At 40.5% G+C, this 19,128-nt stretch overlaps 1 protein-coding gene across 2 annotated transcripts in view; it reads right to left on the bottom strand.

Moving 5' to 3' along the window:
- Window positions 1-16,049, bottom strand: part of LOC308086274 (pre-B-cell leukemia transcription factor 1) — a 60,243-nt gene extending 44,194 nt beyond the window's left edge. For both annotated transcript variants that reach the window (XM_080429753.1, XM_080429752.1), the window contains exons 1-2: window positions 15,398-16,049; window positions 14,081-14,154 (exon numbers count right to left, since the gene is read on the bottom strand). In XM_080429753.1, the coding sequence (XP_080285879.1) occupies window positions 14,081-14,154; window positions 15,398-15,588 (265 nt within the window). In that variant the 5' untranslated portion in view covers window positions 15,589-16,049. The remainder of the gene's footprint in view (window positions 1-14,080; window positions 14,155-15,397) is intronic.
- Window positions 16,050-19,128: the final 3,079 nt, after the last annotated feature.

A 19,128-nucleotide genomic window follows, 5' to 3' on the forward strand; every position in this document is an offset into this window, starting at 1 on the left:
AGTCTTACCTTTCACATAAAAAGGATAAATGCTGGCTTCATAAAGCCCCAATATAAACACCTCACTGCACCCCCAAGATCTTAAACCTAAGGAAATAATTACAGCCCATATTCACATAAGTGGGTACAAATAAATAAAGCTCAAAGCATTGAGGCTCTTCCATTGGCAAGGAAGGATATGCAAGGGGGATAGACTACACTGTAAAAACAAATGAAACCAAATGGACCCTTACAGGTCTATAACTCTCAGAGTGTACAATTGGAACCAAATGGATTTGGGTCCATTTGTACACTCTCAGAGTTAAATTAACAACTAGCAAAGGGCTAGTAGCACGTTGATGGACACCATCCAGAGAGGGGGGAAAAACAGCTAGTAGGGTAATAGCCTCCTGTCCTGAACTCACACAAATAAATGTTGCACAGCCTGTGCTGACATAGTTAAAAATGAAGAGGAATGTAGCAATGTAAAATTCTCTACACGCTGTTAATATTTTATGAGTAGCCGTACTGACACTGTCAGTACACACCTAATTTGTATGGCAAGCAAGGAGAGGGCACAGAGAAAATGCTGAGGGAAAAATGGAGGGGAGAAATTGGAGGGAAAAAAGGGGGACGAGAAGGAAAGGAGAGAAGAAGAGGAAGCTAAGGAAATGGAGTGAGATATATACCATAAAAAAGACGGAGGGAGGGATCGAGTATTCAAAGGAGGAGGGTGGGGGGGAGAAAATGCTTCGACATGCACCAGAACTGGATGACAGTGAATTTGGAAGTCAGCATGGTACAAAGAACATTTGAAATGGCCCATTTAACACCACTGTACTCCACTCCCAGCCGATGGCTTGCATTTGCATACTTCATATCGGATGAAGATGGATGGTAAAAATCAATGTCATTGAGACAAGCGTTTTATCAAGGTTACGCTATCCTCCAAACTCCTAAAAACCTTCTTATCTCATCACTGTCGTGGGAATATTAAGTTATCAACAAAATCTCTACACAGCAGAGGTAGTGCTACAGAACAGTGGCAATGGGAATTTATAAGGGGTGGGAAAACCCAACGAAAGGGCAGTCAACTGACATTGTATACCAATAACACTGTCTGTCTATGTCTAGTGTGACAACATTATATGCGCTTGCTTGCTTGTTGCTATGCTTAATCTATACGAAAATAGTCGATCTACAAGCTCACAACCCGTAGCGATGTGACGCGGCTATTTCGGCGAGAGACACCGTCATACGACTATGTGTAAATCAGGCTTTATTCTGCAGCATGCACCTATCATACTGTATAACTGTCTCTTGGTGTCTTGGAGCCACTTCCTTTGTCTGCAGATTAGCTACTGGGGCATCATTACGTGGCTTATAGCTGAACCTTCATTTCAAGCCCCTGTGACTCCCACCTTTAGTTCAAGCCACTAGCCATAAAAATGCCATGCCAGCTATAGCTCTGGAACGAAAGGCTGCACATTGTGGTCTGGACAGAGATCTGACCAGGCAGAGACTGCCTGGGTGGTCAGAATTTGGCAATAGGCTAGATGTTTCTGGGATTCGCCTCACCACACGCTCACCACTCTTTTACATCCTTTCACCACGGCCTTCAATCCATCGCACATCCTTTGTTTTTACACTCTCCTTCCCAGACCAAAAAGGTGTAACACGGCACCACAGAGAGAGAGAGAGAGAGAGAGAGAGAGAGAGAGAGAGAGAGAGAGAGCGAGAGAGAGAGAGAGAGAGAGAGAGAAAATGACGGACCATTTGTGAAGCAGGAAGATGGTCTACTACAGTAAGCATAATCTATTTCTGGAGAAGGACCTTGGCGGAGAACAAAGGGTTGTTGAAAAAATAATCTCAACAGGTCCACAGTGAAATGAGAATCATACCAAAAACAAAAACAAAAAAAAAACAAAGCAGCTTTTTAAGGCTAAGCACATAATGTCGGTAATTAAATAACACATTAAAGAAAACCTCCAAGTCTTGGTTTTCTATGTTTGATCCACTTGTGTTTTGAATGCCGCTCATTGGTGCAGCCCGCCACCCTCCGTGCTAAAAGTTCCCCACCATGTCACTGGCGTCTGCACTGGGACGTCGTCCAAAACCACAATGCATTTCTGCTCCGGAACATTTGTTTCCTTTCAGGGGGCACGGGGCCCAACATGCGCCTTCTACATTTTTCTGTCCTGCCATGTTGCACGGCAGTTTATTTTGGGAGCCATAGATTGGCACCTGAGACACAGACTGACAAAGCACTTGGTACCAATCCAGTGAGGACAGTTGGTGCCATAACAACGCCTACACTGTGAAATCCTGAGTGTTAATTTAACCCTGAGAGTGTACACACGGAACCCAATGGACACTTACCCATTTGTAACCCCTGAGAGTGTACAAATGGAATCAAATGGAACCTTACTCCTTTGTATCTATGAGAGTGCACAAATGGAACCAAATGGACCCTTTGTGCACTCTCATTAAATGAATACACAGTGTGTATGAATGAGTAGTTCCAAAAGATAGGGGTTTAGCATTTCCCAAGCTTATTATTTATTTTCTCTGGCCAGATCGTTCAGATCATAATGGGGATGGCCATTTGAAGTTATGTGAAAACTTGTCATGATGTTATACAGTATGAATTTAAATGAAGTTGCAACATGCATGTGCCTTTCATCTAACATCGTGTCATTGCCTATTCACAACATCAACCATAATATCATACATAGATGAACATAGACCATTTTTTAAATTAATGGCTTCCTTTTTTTGCATGTTTACATTTTTTCCAAAGTCATCCAAACATTTCCAAACGTACCGGAATAATTGAGTCAACGTTTGATAAAAGGACATTTTAGTTACTCAAGGGACTAATTTTGGCTCGACTTTTCAAAACACAATGATAACATAACTTTGACAAAGAAATTACCCACCATGACATTCATGCTGGATTACTTACAGTAGTTCAAGCAAGGTTCAAGTCTCTGCAAGTTCTCATACTGTACTGAAATGAATGAAATCCAACAACTTCCTAAAAAAACCTAACAATCCATGTCATGCTTTGGAAAATGGTCAGCATTAACAATATGAACCCTAGCATCCCTCTCTGGGCAGGTCATAATAGGCAAACGTTCGGCAAAAATAGCCAAACATTCAACAAAAATAGATCTACAAGCGTTGTGAGCAAGTACTGTAGATTAACTATTTTCCGCAAACAGATTTGGTGTAGAGGGAAAAAGCACGGGTCAAATATAGACCACTGAGATCAACAAAATATATAGGAAGTGGTTAATGTCAAGTACATTGTGAGTCGTAGTTAGAGCTAAGTTCAAGCTGTGGACAAATGCCATGAATATTATATTGTTTTAGAATGACAGAAGGATTTGTTACATTTAGCCATGAAAGAGCAAACATAATAGCGAGTATACTGTATATTATTATTATTTAAAGCATAGTAACAGCAGTGTTTCCTCTATATTATTGGCTCCGTAATTTGTTTGCACTTTTTGCTTTAAATTCCATTGCACATTTCACATTGGGTGGAGTGTCGTTAGCCATTATTCGTAACTCGCCCCCTTTAATTCGCCTAGTTTGAAATCTCCTTTGAACATTCAGTGAAGTTGTAAACACTCGAGCGGTTCTGGCTGATGGATGCTTTTGGTTTCATACACAGTGTGTGTTTCATAAAGGCTTACAGCTACTTGAAGATTTACAGGTCCTTCATGAACCACATGGTTCCTGTTGACTGCATTGATCAGAAAAAAAAACCTACTTGTCTGGGAACTTCCTGCCAGTTATCAAAGTTATTGCATGGGACTGAACAAGTAAGCTATTCTATGACTAAAACAGAAAACACACAGTTTCCAGTGATGGTGTATGCTTCCAACAGGCTACTGTATGGAGTAACAGGCTAAATAGGAGATGATGAGCAGAAGGAACTTTGTCTTTGAATTGCCAGTGACATGGTATGCAATGAATAACAGTCTGCATGGATTTGAGCAAATGAAGAAATTATAACCGTACTTCAAAGAAGCCAACTTGATCTCTTTCAGTGTACATTTAGAAGAATTACAACTCGACATAGGAATGCAGGTGATTTCTAGTATCACCTTTTTATCTCCCAAGAATAGAAGCAAGAGAACCCAATACTCTGTAATATCTTGTACAGACTGGATTCGTGCAATTGAACTCAATCGGTTTTGTTTACGCAGTTAATTAAATGAGCCTCATATTACAGTGTTGCCAGGAGCTCCATACCACAAAGTGTACAGTACGTCAAACAGAAAATCCTCATGCAGCAGTTTAGTCACTGCCACCTTCATTCATTCTCTGCTGTACATCCGTGAAATCACAAATTGAGTGGCGTGATGAACTCGTCTATGGGAGACAGTAGTGAATGCTCCCTAATAATACAGACCAAAATATCCTGGGGTAAAGATATCTTTTCAAAGGTTAATAGCTCTGCCTCAGACCTTGAAATGCGATCATTCTTTTCTACACGACTGGTGAAAACATAATTAAATCTGGGGGAATTTCCTTTGATATCTAAGGCTAAGCAACACATACAGTACCATGGTAACTCCTGAGGTTTCTCTTATTAATAAACATGATCTCTAATCAACTGTTTGTCTGCACCTATGGGATGAAAAGACAATGTTGACTAGCTGTGGTGGAAGAAAAATGTATTCTTGGCTAAGATTACTACAGAATAATAGGAGACATCCAGATCAACGATCTATGACCAAACCAAAAGCAAATTTACAATGTGCTTAATAAGAGGTCTGTACATTGTACGTGTAACGCATAAATGTACAATTTCTTGGAAAGCACTACCGTACACTTCAACTGTGAAAAGATATGATGCTAATTTTGTAAATATGCAATGGTGCTTTTTTACTGCATGGATAGGTGTCCTGTCCAATCACTATTGTCTTTACTGTGACAAACGGGAATCTCAGGTTCCCAGGGAAAATCTAGACCTGTACAGTACATTTAAGTGACATAGATATAATAATGACTGCACATCCTGTTTCTGATAATGCAACGGTAGCTGAGTGGAGATAAGATTAGCGACCGGGGTGACTGCCTAAAATGTTATGCACAGACACGAGCTCAGGCACACAGACACACAAGATGCGTATGCAAACAAAAACGGAGCGGTACCTCTGAGAGTGTACAAATGGAACCAAATGGACCCGTGAGGGTCCATTTGGTTCCATTTGTACACTCTCAGAGTTTAAATGAACACTCAGGATTTTACACACACACAGACAGACACACACACACACACACAGGTTTACTGTAAAGTGACAGAGCAACTGCTTTGCTGTGTTAAATATCAGATGCAAATGAAAAGAGAAAATCTATCATGACTCTAATGTGTCCTGATAGGAAGGGGCGCAGCACTCTCCTCAGAGGAGCCTAGGAGGAGCGGCGTGAGGAGGGTGATGTATGGAGGAGCTGGATGAGAGGTGAAAAGCGTAGCGAGACGGACGGAGGAAGGGAGGGGAGGGCTGCCTGGATTGCTGGAAGGTGGTGGGGTGGTGGGGGGGGGGGGGATGGGGGGTTGGGGGGGGGGGCACGGTCCCGCCAGACTCCTTGAGGGCCCAGGGCAAAAGTGGAATAAATGTTGATTAGTGTTGATTTTGTCCAACGAGCACCCGGCAACTGACAGTGGGACTAAGCTGCGGCGAAAGGGAACCATTAATCTTGGTCTGGTTTAAGTAGTGTATATTAATTTGTGTCATTTCCACTACGTGGAGAGAGGCCTCTCTCTCTCTCTCTCTCTCTCTCTCTCTCTCTCTCTCTCTCTCTCTCTCTCTCTCTCTCTCACCCTCTCTCTCTCATTTACCATATCTCCCTCTCTCCTGCTATTTCTCTCTCTCACTCCTCCTTCTCTCCCCCTCTCCATCTCTTGTTCACCATATCTCTCTCTCCCACAAGCGTTCTCTCTCTCTCTCTCTCTCTCTCTCTCCCCAGCTGTCTCCCTCTCTCTCTCTCTCTCTCTGTCTCTCTCCCTATCTCTCCCTCTCTTTCCCCGGTGTGTGAAAGGCTCATTGGTAGCGTACGTACAGAAGAGGCCTGGAGGTGGCGTCTGCGTATAGCAGCAGGGGAGAGTGGTAGGAAATGAGATTCCAAACACTACATTATGGAAAATGAACTCCTGGGGGGGTTGGTATGGCAACCACACTCGCATATGCCGTTGCGTGTTCAATTTAACGTGCATAACAAATTTGCGGACTTGATTAAATTCGTAACATATTAAGGAGGCTGGTACGAAGAAAAAAAAAAAAAAGAAAAAAAAAAAGGCTGGCCAAATCTAGAGGGATTGAGATTGCAGACCACTTGATTGGAGCAACTGGGAGTGCTGTGATTTCTGAGCAGTAATTTCTTGGGTTTGAGCACAGGAGTCCACTAGTCTGGTGAATGCTAGTGGCCTGCGCTCATTTACCAGTCCACTTGTCTCCATCTTGCATGCTTCCACACTGGCAGAGGACTGGTAGGAGCTAAATGTGACTTCATTTTAATTTAATTTTACAGTATATGAACATTGTTTCACTGACCCAGAAAGAGGAGGGGAAATTCACATATTTTCAGTCAGCTCGATTTTATAGAAAATAAATACTCTCCATTTGTCCTTTTCACTATAATCAGGATGAGAGGGCATGATAATGGTGGAACAACTTATCCTGTAAAGTGAAAAAATAGATCACGTTCCTTGTAAATGTGATGTCACTGTTAATTACCAAATCGCAGCGCAGTAAGATTCCTATAATTAAGCTCCTTAATATGATTAACATGTATCAATTAGGCGACTGACAATTTGCATAATTTATAACGTAACCACGTTGTTCTATACCGTAAATGATATCAACACACCACTTGCTGTACTGTCACTCAAACTCTGATTGTGACGACGGTTGGACAACAAATGCCATTAAAAGGAGCCAGTAGGCACCCTTGGGTGGTAAACCACTTAAGCCTGACTTATACTTTGTCATACGACGGTGTCACTTGCAGATCGGCTATTTTACTATGATGACATGCTCAAAAAATATAGGGACCCCATGCTGAAAGTGGTTACTCAAAACATACAGCTTGCCCCATTTGTTCCATTTTGCCCGTAATGCCGCGATCCTCCGGGCAGAATTAGATCTTAGCTCTTCCTCTCAGTGGATGATTAAGCAGAGAGATTGGGGAAACAGCTGTGGCAGCTAGATTGGCACCCCAACCCCCCTCCCCCATCCCTCTGTGAATGCTGCTGTATCAGCACAGTGGAGGAAGGATGAAAGGGAGACAAAAGGCGCACATATTTGAATCCTCTCCGGCCAGAGACTTAAAAAGACTAGAAAGGACGCGCAGCTGTGTGACTGACAATACTGTACATCTATGACCCTTGCCCATATATCTCAGCCGACATCTGCTGTACTGAACATCTCCTTGGGATCGACGATATTGTGAAAATAAACTTTTTACGACCTGCTAGTTTACATTTACGTTGGTTCTCTACAAGCCCTGCATTCCTCCCACTGAAATACAGAAATATTCCTTGGGAGGGTTTCTCTAAACCAGTGGTCTTGATAGTAAGCCATGTGGTACTGTGGGTAGAACTACACACAGCAGTACCGTACCTGTATCAGGCATTAGATTCAAAAACTGAAGACGCAACCCTTGGCTAAGCTAAAAAAAACTCTTAAACAATGTATACTTCGTTGATTGGGGTGCCCAGGGGTCTACACTTGGCCCCTTCCTTTTTTCCCTTTACACCAAAGGATCTCAACCTATGGGTCGGGACCCCAATTGGGGTCACAGGAAGGTGGCGGTAGGATCGCACATTGACAACTGAAAAAAGAAAAAAAGTGTGGGGTCACCCAAAGATTTCCCCATAATATGGGATCCTAGAATAGAGAATTTTGAGAACCCCTGGTCTAGAAAATAGGCTATCTAAAAGCTCACAACGTGTCTACATTTTTGTAGAATGTTTGATTTATTTTGCAGAATGTTCGCCTACTATGACGTATACCCAGAATAGGGACGCTAAGGTTAATGTGGTTAAAAAGACAAATCACCCATTCCTCTGCACTTGGACATAAATCCTACCAGTTTCTTTCTGGTGATTATGACGGCTGACGTCATCTGTTTACACAATGACATGCCGGGCAGAGGCAAGTTCATACCTCTACAATACAAATAGGCAGATGCCAAACATGTGAATGGACTGACAATTCAATATAGCGTAGGACTCCATACCCCCACAACCTCCCACCCCCCACAACCCATAATCAGATCTCTGGCTCATTTCATCCCGTCAAACATTACTCGCCTGCCCTCTGTAAAACACCCTATTTTCACCCTTCAAAAAATAACATTACATCACCCAGCCAGTCATTTTTATAAATGGAGGATCCCCTAGGCGTGAAACCTTACACTGTTCAAACAGAGGCCACGAGAAAGTTGGCCTTTTGTTGAGGTTGAGAGGAAGAAAATTCAACAGCAAGTCAGAGCAGCATATTTACTGAGCAGCTCACTCAAGGAGTGGTTTTGTTTGGGGCTGGTAGAGATTTATGATGTTGGCCAAGTGTTTACAGAGGTCAAGGCAGATCATTTTCCAAATCAGTTTGTCAAGCATTTGCTTATCTAAAGCGGCCTTTTCATCAATCAAAACCAAAAATTGACAGTGCGAAAGAAAGTAGTCATACTTATATGTATTTCAGTACAAAAATAACGTGTATAATTTTACAACTTTAGCAGAAGCTCTTAGCCAGAGCGACTTAATAAATGCAACATCGGAGTAAAGTGTCATGAACGCTAGTAGCCAAGAAATGACAGGGTAAATGGTCACGTAAATAAAGTGCAACGAAAACTATTTAGTGCCACGTAAAAAGTAACAAGAACAACATATAATACATATACCACCTGACCTGTTTTCACCTATCCTCTATTCATGGATTAAATTAGCTATACTATATGTATAATATAACATAATGTTATATTTTATTCATGTTATTTTATATTACAATACTAAATAATAGTTGGATACAGTAGACAGATGGAGTGATACATACTGTACATACATACTGTAGATAGAGCACACTGACAGATAGTTGAGGCTCAGATTGAGTTGTGTCATATTTATATGATATGTGCCTAAATATACCAGGCCATAAAGTTATAGAATTCAGTTGAAAGGTTAGGGTTTCATGGACCAATAGCAGAGGAGTCAAATTGTTTGAATGTATTTTTGGAAAGTCCCTGTCAGAGCCTCTCATAGCACAGCGGTACTGCTAGGATATGCACACATGCACTAATGACGGCAAACTCCAACTTTCCTTGTCAAGGAGCTATTTTTACCTTTGCTCTGCATTTCAGATGCATAGCAAACCTAAAAACACATATATGGTCAGGACTGTCTGTGTAGAACTGAATGGACAGTGTTGATAGGAAAGCCATTGTTTCAATAAAATAACATGCCACTTTCTCCGTAGACATGTATATTACCCTGTAGCTTTTACTAGTTTTAAAGACAGCATATTCACATTTGTTGTAAAAACACAGACACACGCTCTTTCTCCATCACGCACGCGCGCGCGCGCACACACACACACACACACACACACACACACACACACACACACACACACACACACACACACACACACACACACACACTCGTTCTCCCTGGCACACACACTCATTCACAGCATCTGAGAAATAGCATTCCTCCTTGAGTAAAAAAGACAACCAAAATATGCTTGGAATGAAACTGGGCAAAGAGAGAAAAAAAAGAAACCAGTGTCTGTGATGCAAAAAAAGAAAAGAAAGAAGACGCCTTAGTTTAAATAAAGTGTTCCTTCCTCCTCCTTTCCTCTCGGGTGTAAGCGCACCATTGTGCTTGTTTATACTTCACAATATTTCTGCTGGCCATCCTTCACTGCGTCCCAGTAAAAATACACAGAGTGGGTCAGAAGTTCAGGTCCTAGATCAACGCTGGCATTCTGTCCTGCAGGTGCTGTCAGCTGCAATGGGGACAGCCACCGACGGAAGATACAGTCAAATCCTGTGTTCATTTAACTCAGAAAATATACAAATGTACTGCAAATGTAAATGTAAATGGTTACATTTGTATACTCTCTGAGTTACAAATGGATAAATGAACACTGAAGATTTGACTGTGTGTAGTCTATGGACACAGCACGGCAAAATGGTAGCTCTATTACTCGCAAAATCATAACTGTGGTGTGGACTGTCTGGGCACTGCAAAGAAAAGCACAAAATGTTTCTTACACACCAAGAAATATATATAGCGGCATGAATAAGCTAGCAATGCAGTGCAGACAGTGTTTTGGCTGTTGCAGTGCTAACCTTGCCATTTTAAAAAGACGCAACAGGACGAGTTTGACAGTTGGTACAAAGGGAGGCAGACGGGAGAGCGGGGGGGCTTGTTAGCACCAAACTGGATTCAAAGTGGTATCTCCTGTGACTTCAGACTGTAAAGAAAAGTACTGGGGTTATTATAGTTGACTAGAACAAATGCAAACACTACAAGAGATAGTGTGTTTTGACGTGTTTTTAAACTGACATAAAATGTGTAATTTTAAGTGTGGGGAGAGAAAAATCAAGGAGATTCTATTCAAAAATATACTCTCTGAGAAAGCAGTTAAAATAGAACGAAACTATTAAGAAGGCTGTTTTCCTTTCGTTCAGCTTTTTTGATTAAGCCATAATAGTTAAGTACATTGTATCAAAGGAAAACTATAGCAGTGTATACTAGGACCGGTATTCACTACTAATGCATTGACAGCATCAATTACCAACATCCTAAAAATGTTAAGTAACAAAGCACATTTACTCAAGTACTGTACTGAAGTACAATTTTTAGATATTTTTACTTTCATCAGTATTTCCAATTTTCAATACTTTTACTTCTACTCCACTACATCTCAGAGGCAAATATTGTACTTTTACTCCACTACAATTATTTGACAGCTTTAGTTACTAGTTACTTTGCAGATTTAGATTATTATCACAAAACAAACATTACCACTTCAGCCCTATATGCTGTATATTTTGACCATTTGAAAATAGCTGATCTACAAGCTATTGTGTGCTTGTAGATCTGCTATTTTCAAAATATTTTAATACATTTGAACTTGTGAAATGGGACATTGTGCATTATGAGTTCTTTTACTTTTGGTACTTTAAGTACATTTTGATGCTAATACTTTTGTACTTTTAAGTAAATTTTGAATTCCGGAGTTTTACTTGTAACAGAGTATTTCTTTTATATATTGCAGTATTGATACTTTTACTTAAGTAAAACATTTGAGTACTTTTTCCACCACTGCTAAAAAATCTTTTTTTCTTGTCGTTGACGATTAAAATGAAAACATAAATTTTCAACAAAAAAGAATTCATCAGCAGCTAAACAAAAACAAACAAAAGTAAGAAACCTTTTGCAAGTGGACACTAAAACTAAACTTGCCAGGCCTGTCTACTAGACAATTACCAAAGCGAAACAGATTTTTTTTAAATAAAAAATAACGTAACCACTAGAGGGAGCAACATGCTATGAATTTCTATGAAAATAGACAATTTATCGTGACACATTGATGCTGGTGTCTTTAACCACAACATAGCAAAAATATACATTTTCAACAGAAAACAATGAAATATTTTACGGAGAAGTAGCACTATAAAATTTGAAATCTGATATTCTATCTAGTCTTCTAGAGAAAACAATTACATAACATGTTGTTGGTGTCGGGCTTGGGCAGAAACCTTTTAATATTATTTCTACGTTATTTTATACTTTGTCGAATGACACTGTAGCACAAAAGTAGCGAAAATAGCCAATCTACAGGCTCACACGACACATCATGAACTTGTAGATCAACTATTTTCACAATTTTAAAAAATGTTTTACAATTTCACTTATAATGACCTGCCCAAAAATGGGATGCCAGGTTAAAAGTGGTAAAGTCTGTCTGTGGGTTTTATCAAAAATGTACCAATGAAAAGTAAATAGCTCGTGAATAAATAACACAGGTTATTTCCTAAAAATTCCTTGCGACAATATAATCAAATTGCTGGCTAAATTACTCTTGGTATAACTAATAAAAGATACTCTGAATTCCACAGAAAGTGTTTACATTAAACCAACTGCTAAACCAGCCGTAACCTCAACCTTTACATTGCTTCACTAGCATAGACTGAACCAAAGTTGAAGAGCTATTTAAAACACATATACTATTTAGGTGGTGGTGACCACGATGATGATTTTTACACTTTGGCAGCAAGCCTGGAACACCAAATTACATACTAAACAGGAGGCTTATTCCAGACGAAAGCAAGTATAAGTATTGACTTCTTTTGACTCTCTAGCTTTGTGTCAATTCTAATGCAGACTTCACAGGTGATTTGATGCAAAACTACTCAACATCTTTTTTTTACATTTTAAAGTATTAACCACAGGACAAGGGTTCCAGCTATGTAAAACCTGCAACAAGGGTCATCGCCTGTGACTAAAGCATACACAGCAAAATCCTAAGTGTAAATGTATCCATTTGTAACCCTGAGAGCATACATATGTAACCGAATGGACCCTATTCGGTTACATTTGTATGCTCTGCAGGGTTAAATTACCACTCGGGATTTTACAGTGTAAAACTCACTGCTGTCACTGATGAATTGCATGCAGCACATAAAGCATACGAATACAGGACAAGCACCAAATCTTTTCTCTTAAGCTCTGAAACCTGCACCGTGTATTTATGGGTTGCCAACTGAAAGAGAAAAGCAAAGGGTGCGCAGCCAAGGAAGGGGTCCAAGTTACTTTGTACTCTGTGCTGAGCCGAACTTTGGATGAACTCCGAGGAACGCTGGGGAGTAAAACACTATGCATAGCTGTGTCACTCCCCTCCGAAAACCTACCAAGACAACAAGAAAAGAAGAGAGGGCCAGCAGGCTTCAAAAGGCCCCCCTGCTCTCCTGAGGCAGTGGACCGATTCAGGGGGAAGCTACATGGGGCTTCGGGGCACAGAGGCAGGGAATTGAACTTCAATGAAAACATCAATGCAAAAAAACACCATGCAGAGAGAGAGATCACATGCAAGAAAGGCAGGAAAATGACAAACGGCTCAAGTAGTAACCTCCAGTGCGAGAGAAGTACAATCTAGTGCAACTTTGGAGAGGGTGAAAATGATATCTCATTTATCCTGTAACCATTCCGTTTTATTTCACACGCTTGACTGTGAAACACACAGAGAGCGGGCCGCCTTCCCACGTTAAACCAGCCAGCTATAGCAACTCAATATCTCACACCATAAGTTTCAAGGAGTCCTATTCCCCTAGTAGTCAGTCTAAAAGGACGGGGAAAAATAAAAAAGATGAGATGCACGCTATCAATCTGAAGAGCGCTGAATTCTATCTGTGCCAATTTCAAAAATGTCACAGGGGGAAAACGATTTGGAAACATGACTTACGCCTCCTATGTTATGTCATTTCTCTTCAAGCAATTATTTGTGTGACACACTCTCTACTTTAATGGAGGGACACAATATTCAATAGAATGAGACATATTCACCAGATGTGACGGTTAGCGTTGGAGACATCACAATAATTCTCTATATTATCCAACGATGACATCAAAACGTCTAATTCATCTAGTGACATGATCAATTATATGGATGGTTATTTTCCCACTGTACCCATTGTAAGGTACTTAAAATAGGGTAACATAAGTGACATGTTTATGTATAAGCCAAACAGCGTTATGATTAAACATCCCTGATTCCTACATCAGTTTCTTGAACATTTCTCTGAAATAGTAACACACAAGTATTGTCACTCACTGTGTGCTACTCTGAGACAATATTTTGTGCACACATTTTATCTAACAAAAGTTATTGCTTGGGCACATTTCACCTACTTAAGGTGACTTGCATGTTTTGGAGCAGAACATTTGGACATTACACTATCAGTGCAGTGCCATACAGATAATTTACATTTTCCATCTCAAGGTTACCGTTGCCTTAGACAAGAGTAAAAGTGGGTGAATGAATGAGTAGCAATAAATGTTGCTGAAAATGTGAACGTACCTGTCTTTTCTTTGATTTCACACAAGACATTAAAAAGAGCAGGCTTCATTCTGTGACAATTCAGAGCGTGTTTCCTGTAACACAAAAGTTGGTGTAAGCAACCTAAAATGCCGGCAAGAGAATTATATAGCCTATTTTACTTCTAAGCCATCAATATAAGACTACAATGATTTTGTATTTGTTTTCTATGAGAACACAGTGTGTAATTTGTTTGTAAGAAAGTTTACAATATACAAAAATATATAGTAGCCTACTAGGGCCTAGGCTACAGCTTAATATGACCCAACTATAGGCTATTCTTATAATCTTATCTTTAAGAAAACCTATATAGATGCAGTGGGCTTGAAGAATAAATCAATCAACATATATAACAACTGTTCTAAAACATTGGCCATTATTAATTAATTAGATTTACTTATCCCTAATGGCTGTTAAAGTGTAATAGGCCTACAACAAGGACACCGAAAGCCATGTTAACCATAATGCAAAACTGTTGATCGAAGATGGTTGGCTACTGTAAAATACACACAAAAATAGTGTTAGTGTTATGTGAAACATAACTGTCACAGACCAATTAAATCAGTCTAACATAATTTGACTTAAACCAAAATGGTAAATTATTTTATTAAAATTAAATAAAAGTATGTAAAAAGTGAAAGTGATGTTGTAGCCTATTCGTGCACCACATTCACATTGTAAACATTCACTTCGTGCATGTCAGGCAAGACGTGGAGTCAGTGGTTCACTGGGATGTCACTCATTAATTGCATTTCGCATTAATTAGTAGCCAATTATTTTATTGATTTATTCCTGCGGATCCGTCTTAGTACATGAAGCTGCGAAGTGTTTCATAAATAGCCTCTAGGGTCAACATTTTATGAAAGACACTTGCAAGAAAGACGGGGGAAAATAGATATTGACATACTTTAGGTGTGGACTTTTTGTCTCGTCTGATCTTTAAGAGCCAGCTTGTCATGTCATGATTTAAGTTGAAGTGCTGCAGTGCATGATGCCGTGGTTTTTCCTCTGTTTTGTTACAGACTATTTTATATTTATTACATTTTGACACTTGCTTTGGCAATGTAAACGTATGTTTCCTCATGCCAATAAAGCTCCTTTTTGAAATTGAATACAGACTATTTCAAGCGCGTAAGTGAATTCTGTGCCGGTAAACTAACAGCTTTCTAAAATTTCAAAGTAAAAAAAAAATTGTCACTGCTTTTTATTTCTTATTCTTTTAATTGTATATATAGTTTTGCCACATTGCTTTTACTGACAGTGGACGAGGACAAGAGAATTCTGCAGCACAATCCATACCTGGCTTGGGCTTCGTCCAGACTCTGATCGGTGATGGTCATGATTTGCTGTAAAATGTCTCCAATGTCCTGATGTTTCCTTCCATCGCCGTCCGTCCCTCCGTTGCCTTGCTCCTGCATGTGTTGCGGCAGGCCGGGGTGCCCTGCCATGCCTACCGAATGAGAATGCATCAACCGCGGCTGCTCGTCCATCTCTTCGATCCCAGCAGCTCACCGGATCTGTGCCTTCGGCGTCAATCTCACTGAAATCCCGGAGAAGAGAAAGAGAGAAATAATAGATTCCGAAACGGAGCGTTATTGCGCACAACGGAGCGCGGATGAGTCGCCAAAGCCGAGCCAAGCCAAGCAGCCCCGTATCGGAGGAGGAGGAGGTGAAGAGAAACAAGCCCTCTCTGCTGATCGCTCTCGTTTCTCTCCCAGCTGGTCGAAGCAGCTCAGGGTGAAATGTGATCTGAACCGCCTTGCCTTGTGTGTGTGCGTGGGGCGCAGAAAAAGATAGGCTGACTACAACTATAAAAAATATGAATTCGGGCACGTTTTATGTAATACGACGGAGACACGGAGTGTGATCCCAAATCCTCAATCCTTTCTGGTCAAATAGACTATGTGCCGTGATTATTTAAAAAAAGTGGCTTTTAAGAGACAGTAACTAGGTTAATTTGACTTACTCCATCCTCTTCTTGCTTTTGTCATGTACAGTATACAGGCTGGCAAGCAGCACATAGCTGGAGTATGAGAGACAGACTCCGCCTACGCGACATGATTGGGAATATAGACCATTTAGCCCCACCTTGAGGTGCCTCTCGTGAAACGTCGATCATTGGAGGGCTACTTAAAGGTGGGTTGCAGGAGAAGGGGAGAGCTCTCCGAGATGTGGGTGCCATGCAAAAGACAGGAGAGAGAATGCGATCAGAGTGGCAACTCAGTGGTGGTGGATAGGCCTACGCACAGTACAATGTAACTCTGTAACAAATGTAACCAAAAGGATAAACCGAGTTAGAAATGGATAAATTAACCCTGATGATTTTACTGGGTAGAGCCTGAACTCTATATATCTATCTAATAAATAATAGTCGTTGATGCAAGAGGTCTGCTTAAGTCTCCCCCCTCACCCAGGGAAGATCCCCATTTGTTCCACAAGAGACAATTTCATTTTCATAACTATTGCAGAGAAATAGATTCATCCTGGGTACACTAATCAAAACAATTGACCAGGCCCCTTCATCTGGTGAAAGTTATTGGTTAGATAATGTGCCTTAAGATTAATGTAAGGGGAGCCCATCTACTGATGGGTGTAATCACCATGAAGGACCTCTGTGTGATATCTTGTAATGTCATTAAATTCTCAGTATGGGACCACATGATCTTTAACACTCACATCATCATGTACAATGTGCTTAGTTTGTGCTCAACATTGGGGTTGTGGACCCCACACATTGTTGATTTTTTTTCAGGTATGTTGGAGGGCCTCGCATGGCTGAGTTTGGCAGGGTCCTCCTAATGTAAGCCGGTGACCCATGTTGGCGCAGCCAAGCAGCAAAGCCCGAGTGTGTCTGGCCAGGCTGAAAAGTGCCCTTCAGGCCTAGTGCAGCCTCACTTGCACGCTGCTCCCTCCTGAGTCCTGCCTCTGTGAGATGTTCACAGGGAAGAGGGGGGAGCAGGGGCAAAATGCTGGAAACCGTGTGCAACTTAAGTGTGAACAAGGCTGTGCAAATCATAAAGCTCGATTGCGATAAGTGTGAAATAATGGGGAAAGTACCTAAACGCATTACAGTATTACATTGGTGGTGTTGCAGCCATTCGTGTCAAATAAGGTCTGCTCTCTATTTGACAAGATATCGTGATGACCATTATAACGTGTTGTACTGACATATACATATTTTTTTGGCATCTGCGACACTCTTTGGCTCCACTTCAAGTGTGAATGTTAACTTTGGACATGCATATTTATGTTAAAATGTCTTCAGACTGATTTGCACTACACTTTGAATTCAAATGATGCCATATTACCATTATGCAGGCAAAATACTAACATATCTACCATTTGCACACCTGCAGTACTACTGTATATAAAAGACCACTTTGTAGACAGTTATTATGACTTATAGATGAATCAGAAGTCACTTGTCATTTCAAACCAATTAATTGTGCAATTATTGACTGAAATGCAATTAAAACACAGCAGATATTTTCATGACATCTTTTCAGTAAACGTGTCTGTTTTGAACACTGGAGTCTTGCGAAGTGAGCTTCTGCTGTACATGCATATATCTAGCAGTTATTTTTACCCCTTTATGAGGACCATCTCTTAATATAATGTTTCTCAAACTTCAAGCTTCATTCAAAATATACAACTGGGATGCACCCATTGGAATACCTCTGTTTGACTATTAGCATATTTGAGTTTGAGGTGCAGTGACAGTGACATCTCAGACTGCCTTCACCAGTCCCAGGTGAAGCTGCAGTGCTATCCTTGAGCTAGGTACTCTCCCTGTAGGAGCTCCTGTGAAGCAGCAGCTATGTAAATTGGGAGCAGAATATGCATGATGTATAATGGTAAGTGTGGTAAGCTTCCTTGCCATCTGCTCGGTGGTAGAATAATGAGAATACCTGAGGGGGTCTCTGTTACACCAGCAACCGTATGACTCCCTAACATCTGCCAAGTTCTGTTAGCAGGGCATTTAGAAATCTAAATATATGCTGATACTTTCAAACTCTGTGGCAATGCGAACGAATCAGAGACCAGGCAGTGATCTTCATGCGTTTGTTGCCAGACTTATGTGTGACTCACACTAGTGGTACAGGCAATGCCAAAGTAGGCGGTATTTAATACTTAATTTATGATGGAGATGTGTACAATATTTACAGGAACTTGACACTGAATATGTTTGCTGAAGCAAAGTACAAGCCTCCCTGGTATGATTCTATGATACTCCCACAGTTATTAAAAGAAACAATGGCAACTTCTAACAGTAGTGTAAAATATATCACCCCCGTGCAGCATTGGACCTCACACCCCCACACTGTATACAGCTGATCTTCCACAGCATTGGAGTTGAGCTTTAGGCTGCATGGAAAAGATGTGCTGTTGCACATTCCCAACAGCACTGATTTAAATACTCAGAGCACCAAGAACTAGAAGTTTTGAATATTTCAACTTCTCAACAAATGTGTGCCACACCTCAAATGGATTTCCATCAGCTAGAGCAAAGACCAACGCTTCCCCCAAACATCTGTTTAGCACTACTTAGTAAAAATGAGCTACCCGACGGACACAGAAGCTAAAGCCTAATTCATACTCTGTCACTCGCTGAAAATCAGTTATTCTTGGTAAACGATAACATTCAAGATTATTTTGTTACATCTTATACAGTATGAGTGCATAAGAGTAATATTCTTTGGTTTGGGGTCCTTAACATTGTAGCAGCAATAATAAACAATAACATCAACAACAGTGTGTACTTTGGTTGTTGTGTGATGAAGTATAAATTAGGCTGGAAGCCCTGTTGATCCAACTTGAGAACTATACTATCCTGAACAACTATATCTCATTTTGTGGATTTTGAGATTTTATTTTATTTTATTTAAATTTGAGAGACACAAGATTGATTGATTAAGTGGTCCTCAAAAGGTACAGGGTATTGCTGATATCCATACAGTACATAGCCTATACAGTAATTGTGATGTTCTTACATTAGACAAGGATTAAGTTCTCCTGATAAAAAAAAAAGG

This window comes from Gymnoscopelus braueri (genome assembly GCF_963280865.1).
Source record: "Gymnoscopelus braueri genome assembly, chromosome: 6".
Lineage (NCBI taxonomy): Eukaryota > Metazoa > Chordata > Actinopteri > Myctophiformes > Myctophidae > Gymnoscopelus > Gymnoscopelus braueri.